This window comes from Colobus angolensis, unplaced genomic scaffold, assembly GCF_000951035.1.
Source record: "Colobus angolensis palliatus isolate OR3802 unplaced genomic scaffold, Cang.pa_1.0 Scaffold9, whole genome shotgun sequence".
NCBI lineage: Eukaryota > Metazoa > Chordata > Mammalia > Primates > Cercopithecidae > Colobus > Colobus angolensis.
The window spans coordinates 3,932,418-3,938,176 of record NW_012122931.1 but is presented as its reverse complement, the minus strand read 5'-3'; the positions used below and the strand labels follow the sequence as shown (position 1 = coordinate 3,938,176).

General features: G+C 43.4%; 1 protein-coding gene across 2 annotated transcripts in view; it reads left to right on the top strand.

Moving 5' to 3' along the window:
- Positions 1–5,759, top strand: part of ABL1 (ABL proto-oncogene 1, non-receptor tyrosine kinase) — a 206,706-nt gene that overhangs the window by 152,158 nt on the left and 48,789 nt on the right. The window contains exon 1 of one of the 2 annotated variants that reach the window (XM_011931196.1): positions 7–150. The exons of the other annotated variant lie outside the window; for it this stretch is intronic. Within the exon in view, the coding sequence (XP_011786586.1) occupies positions 72–150 (79 nt within the window). The 5' untranslated portion in view covers positions 7–71. Of the gene's footprint in view, positions 1–6; positions 151–5,759 lie in introns of those variants that run through there. 2 annotated transcript variants of the gene reach the window in all.

Sequence of the window (5,759 nt, the reverse complement as noted above, 5' to 3'; positions counted from 1 at the left end):
CGGGCCTGAGCCGGGCCCGCGGACCGAGCTGGGAGAGGGGCTCTGGCCCCCGACGTCGCTGGCGCGGGAAAATGTTGGAGATCTGCCTGAAGCTGGTGGGCTGCAAATCCAAGAAGGGGCTGTCCTCGTCCTCCAGCTGTTATCTGGAAGGTAAGCCCGGGCCGCGCGAGTTGGGCTGAGTAGTCGCGCGCCCTCCCGCTGCTGGCTGGGCCCTTCCTAGGCCTCGCCGCCCGCGCGCTCCCTCCTGCGCCCTCCCCGGGGCTTCTCTTTTTCTCCTTTCTCTTCTCCTCTCTTCTTCTCCTCTTTTCTTTTTTCTTCTCTGTCTCTCTCTCTCTGTCTCTGTCTCTCTCTCTCTGTTTCTCTCTGTCTCTTTCCCTTTCTCGCGATGGCCCCTAGGCACCGCCGGCGGAGCGTGGCCCCCAGCCCCGGCGCCAGCCCCGGGAGAGCCACGCCGGATGGTGACGGCGGCGTCCGGGGCCCCACACTGCAGGCTCCCCCGAAAAAGTTTGAGAAAGTGAACTCGACAGGCCTTAACATCCCTGGGATCCCACGTTATGGAATTTCCACCGTTAATTGGAACTGTGTGTTAAAAAGATCGACCCGTGTTTGTGAAAACATGCGATTTCCATTAAGCATCGTGTACACAAGGAACACCACTCTACCATTTATGGATACAGAATTTCAAGTGATCTTTCCATCTCCCCCACCCCCATCTTATCTGCAGACCACGAAGAGGTCTTAGGAATTCGCTGACTTTTCAGGGGAAGAGAGAGAGATCACAGCCCATTTAAGAAGGCGTTTCCAAGGAGTCCCCCAGAGTACTGGGGTGTCATGTTCGGTTCCTTCAGTGAAGCTCAGGGCCACGGGGGCTTCACTTTTGCGTTCTACCTGCTCTCCTTCTTTAATTACATCTGTTTTATTTTATTTTTCTTTCCTGTTGTAGTCTTTAGTTTTCTAAATGGAAAAAAGTAAATTAAGGGTTATGGGTCTTCACTTTCGCTGCTTCTAGGTGGCTATGTAATTGATCTGATTTGAGACTAGTGCTCCCAGATCGTTGCCTTCAGCAGAAAGACTGTGCTTTAGAGATGGGGTGGCACTTGTTCTTCTCAGTTGTTTTCATTTAAGACTTAAACTATAAGAGTAGAAATGTGAAGCTCACTTTAGAGCAAGTAGGATTTCTGCTAGAATGCCATGGTTTTCTTTTTTAAAAAGCAGGAGAAATAAACAGAGGCCTCATTAATTTTATAGCCTATTTTTCTTTCCTTAACCTCTGACTCTACCCTGAATGCCTGCTTGGAGTCACATATGTAGCTCACACTAGTGATGTGGATGAAACGTGTTTGCCCTTCTTGCCACAGTTTGTGTACCTCACTTCTCTTCTCTTTCTGGGATTCCGGGGGCTGAATGGCCCAGAGAAGGCTCATCTAGGTGGAGTGGGCTCACGGAGCCTAGCATTTGGAGGGTGGAGATGGTTTATTTGTCCCGAAAAGTTGACGTCTGAGCAGTCCAAATAATCTTCAGTTAATACATCGCTTATTTTTTCCAAGTTGCTCAAAATTCTGAGCACATTCTCATTTACATCTGTAACGAGTTAGTGTTAGGCATCATCATCTCCACTTTGCAGATGGGTGTCTAAGGCAGGGATGAATGGACTTTTGTAACTGCAAAGCTGGAGCAAAGTTTAGGTCACGGCTTTGCCACGGCATTGTTTTGTTTTCCTGGGAGTAAACTGGAGATTTAGTATGGACCTGGCTGGTTTAATTATTGTTTTGGGGAAAAATCCAAAACATCTTATTCCAACATGTCTTGAAATGAATTATAATGTTGACTCTCAGGTCTCAAAAAAAAAAAAAAAAAAGTTCTAGTACAGCAGACTGCCTTGGGTTAAGCCTTCATCTAGGAAGGTGTCACTCTGGGAATTGTTTCTTACTGAGTTTTCTTCTTTTCGTTGTTATATTTAATTAGAGAAAGTAAATGGAATTATTTTGTGGTTGGTAGACTTTAACAAGCCTCAGTGATTGTCTGTTAAAGACTGAAAGTGCTATTTGTCTTTTGGGCAAAATAGTTCCTAACATCTGGATAAGTAATCCAGGCTTCCCACTTTCACTGACAGCCTAAATCAACCAATCAGTGTCAGTCAGTCAGTGTTTATTGACGCCCTCTCAGGTTCCCAGGCATCCCATGTCAGGGAGAGGATTGAATGGGATCAAGTTTTTCATCGTTCTATCAAAGAAGCTTCCACCATAAATGCAGTTTAATGGTGCATGCTACCTGCTACTCAGCCTAGCTGTCGAAGCAACATTGGTAAACATAAAGATGGCTAACAATTATTAAATGCTTACTGTGTGCCAAATACTGTTTCATTACTCTATGTGATCTAATATACTTATCTTTCATGATAGCACTATCATTATTTCCATTTTATAGATGAGGAAACTGAGTCATCAAAAGGTTAGATAACTTGTCTAGGGTCACAGAGCCAGTGAGTGTGGGTACTGGGATTTGAACTCATGCGATCTGGCTCGGGAGAGCCCACTTTTAGCCACTGGATGCTCTACTGATTGTGACAATTTGTCTTTTTTGGAATTCACTGTGGTTTTTAAAATGGTATCTCCAGAAACTCCTCCAATTAATCCCTGAAATATAAGAGTAGTCTCTTTCTCTCTTCTAGAAACCTGATCCTGGCAAAATGATTAGCTTTAGCAGTAGGATTAAATTTTTTTAAATGTATATAAAAATACCTGTGTGTAAGAAATCCTAAAAGGATATTTAGTGATAAGTAATTCCCTCTCCTATTCAGTTTCCCCTCCTAGAGGTAATCACCCTGGAGTTTTATGTGTGCCCTTCTAGAAATACTGTGTGCACATATAAGCATTTATAACATGTGAATTTTGCTCTCCAACTTTTTGTGCAGATGCGTGTTTATAGCAGTATCTATTTACCAGGAGCACTTTTTGCTTTGCAATCTTCAGTCTGCTTTGAACACTGAATTATCTGATTATTTCTTTCCCCTGGAGATGTCAAAGAAAACATGAACACTAGCCTTTTGAATTCAGGGTTTTCTTTTCATTTTATTTCATTTGTTCATGTGTTTGCATTTACATACATTGTGCATGAATATTGTACATGTATGTGACAGTTGTGTACTGTAGAATCAAATACTATTGTCTGTGAACTGCACTCTTGAACTTTTCGTTGTTGTTGTTGTTTTTGGAAATAGGATCTTGCTCTGTCACCCAGACTGGACTGCAGTGGCACAGTCACAGCTCACTGCAGCCTTGAGCTCCTGGGCTCGAGCAGCCCTCCTACCTCAGCTCCCCAAGTAGCTGGGGCTGCAGGTACATGCTACCTGGCTAATTTAAATTTTTCTTTTGTTTTTGTAGAGACAGAGTCTCACTATTTTCACTAGTTTGCCCAGGCCAGGCCAGTGTTGAACTACTGGCCTCAAGTGATCCTCCCACCTTGGCCTCCCCAAAGTGCATCCCTACAGGCATGAGCCACTGCCCTCAGCCTGAACTTTCGAAAGTTATTTTAAGGGCCCACTTTTAAATGCTTCTTTTCAGCAGCTAACTTTCCAGCGGATGCTTCATGTGGTGCCAGCCCTACATATTCGCTTTTAGAACTTGAGCTTTGGAGAAGCTTATGCTTGCTTTCTGCTCTCTCCTGAGGTCATCAGATACTTCCCTTGTTCAGTAACAAAGGAACTGAGACTCTTTCTGTTACCTAATAAAAGGCCAGTCCGTCCATTTCATTTTGGGTGCTATTAACATTGCTGACCATTTACGATGTCACAGGCCCCAGCCTGAGCAACTCATGTACAGCCTCACTTCATGTTCACACCAGCGCTCTGAGGTTTCTAGAGAAGAGTAAAGGCCCCAGTTTAGGTGGCAGTACTTTTCAGTTTGGAGGCAGGAGATGCCAGTTTTCCTCTGACCTCTCTGAGTTTCCATGTTTTTACCTCTAAGACAGAGAGACCATCCTCTGTTCAGCCACCTTGGAGGATTGTTTTGAGGGTTTATAAGATGATTGAAGGAAAGCTCTGAAACCGATAAGAGTTAAATGTATGTGTATTATGTTGATAGGAGATTCCTCTGAGATGCTCTTTAGTCCAGGCAGGTTTATGGCTCCCACAGTGTTCCTAGGGTCCCATTCTTCTGCACAGGCAGGCAGTTCCTGAGCCAGCCAGCCTGGACCCAGATGCCATCTGTGCTCTTGGCTGGTCTTGTGCATTCACTGAGGTTCACTGTACCTCGGTGTTCCCATTTCTAAAATAAGGCCTGTAGTGATCCCTACCTCACTGAGTTGTTGAGAGACTTCATGTAAATTGTTTAGCAGAGAGCCTGGCACGGAACAAGAGCCTAGCAGAAAAGTAAGTTGTTATTTTGAGCAAATATTTAGCAGCCTAAAATGGTGGCTTTACCATTTTCTCTAATAGTTGAAGTGATGATAGAATTGAGCTGATTCCACCCATAGTTTTTCTTGTTAATGAAACAGTTTGTTTCTAAGTTTGTTTTGATGCATGTAATTAATACTTCCTTTCCTTGATTTTTGGCTGAAAAATTTCTTCTCTTCCTCTAACCCTCTGTTATTCCCATAGTGAATATTTTAATTGTGGAAGAGAAATTCCCATTGGCTCATGGTTGGCATTTTATTTCTCCTGTCCAGAGACAATATTTCCACAGCCTCAAACGTGAAAACTGAAAATCTGGTGCTACTTATCACCTTGTAAAATCAAGTCATTGTAATCGTGCCAGTATAATCACTGATCTGAAATAAAAGCAGAAAAAAAAAATAAATGGATAGCTTCTTTAAATATGTAAGAACTAAAGATCAAATGGGACATTGGAAGACCTTGACTTTTCCTACATAATGGTGGATCTTAATTAAACACACAGAAGAACAATTTATAAAATAAGTTCATAGGTTTGTTCTTCTTTAGTGTCACTTTTAAAAACTATCTCTCTCTTTTTTTTTAATTTAAAAAAATAGAGATGGGTCTCACTATGTTGCCCAGGCTGGTCTCGAACTCCTGGGCTCAAGCAGTCCTCCCACCTCAGCCTCCCAAAGTGCTGGAATTACAGGCATGAACCACCTCACTCAGCCTAAAACTGTCTCAAAAGTAGACAGCATAATGAACTCCCATGTGTTTACTATATGGCTTTAACAATTATCAGCTTATGGTCAGTCTTGTTTTCTTACATAGTGAAGTTACAGTTTCAAAGCTATTAGGAATAGCTTGCTAATTATAATTACTTAGTTTTGATAGTGTAACTTTGTCCTCAGATGAGTAGAATGGTTACTCTGAAACAGGGGTGTCCAATCTTGACTTCCCTGGGCCACATTGGAAGAAGAATTGTCTTGGGCCACACATGAAATACACTAACACTAACGATAGTTGATGAACTAAACGAAACAAATTCCACAAAAATCTCTCTTTTTTTTATTTTTTTTTATTTTTGAGACGGAGTCTCACTTTGTCGCCCAGGCTGGAGTGCAGTGGCACGATCTCAGCTCACTGCAAGCTCCGCCTCCTGGGTTCATGCCATTCTCCTGCCTCGGCCTCCCAAAGTGCTGGGATTACAGGTGTGAGCCACCGCACCTGGCCAGAAATCTCATAATGTTTTTAAGAAAGTTTGCAAATTTGCCGGGCGCGGTGGCTCAAGCCTGTAATCCCAGCACTTTGGGAGGCCGAGACAGGCGGATCACGAGGTCAGGAGATCGAGACCAGCCTGGTCTCAAACTGCTGACCTTGTGATCCA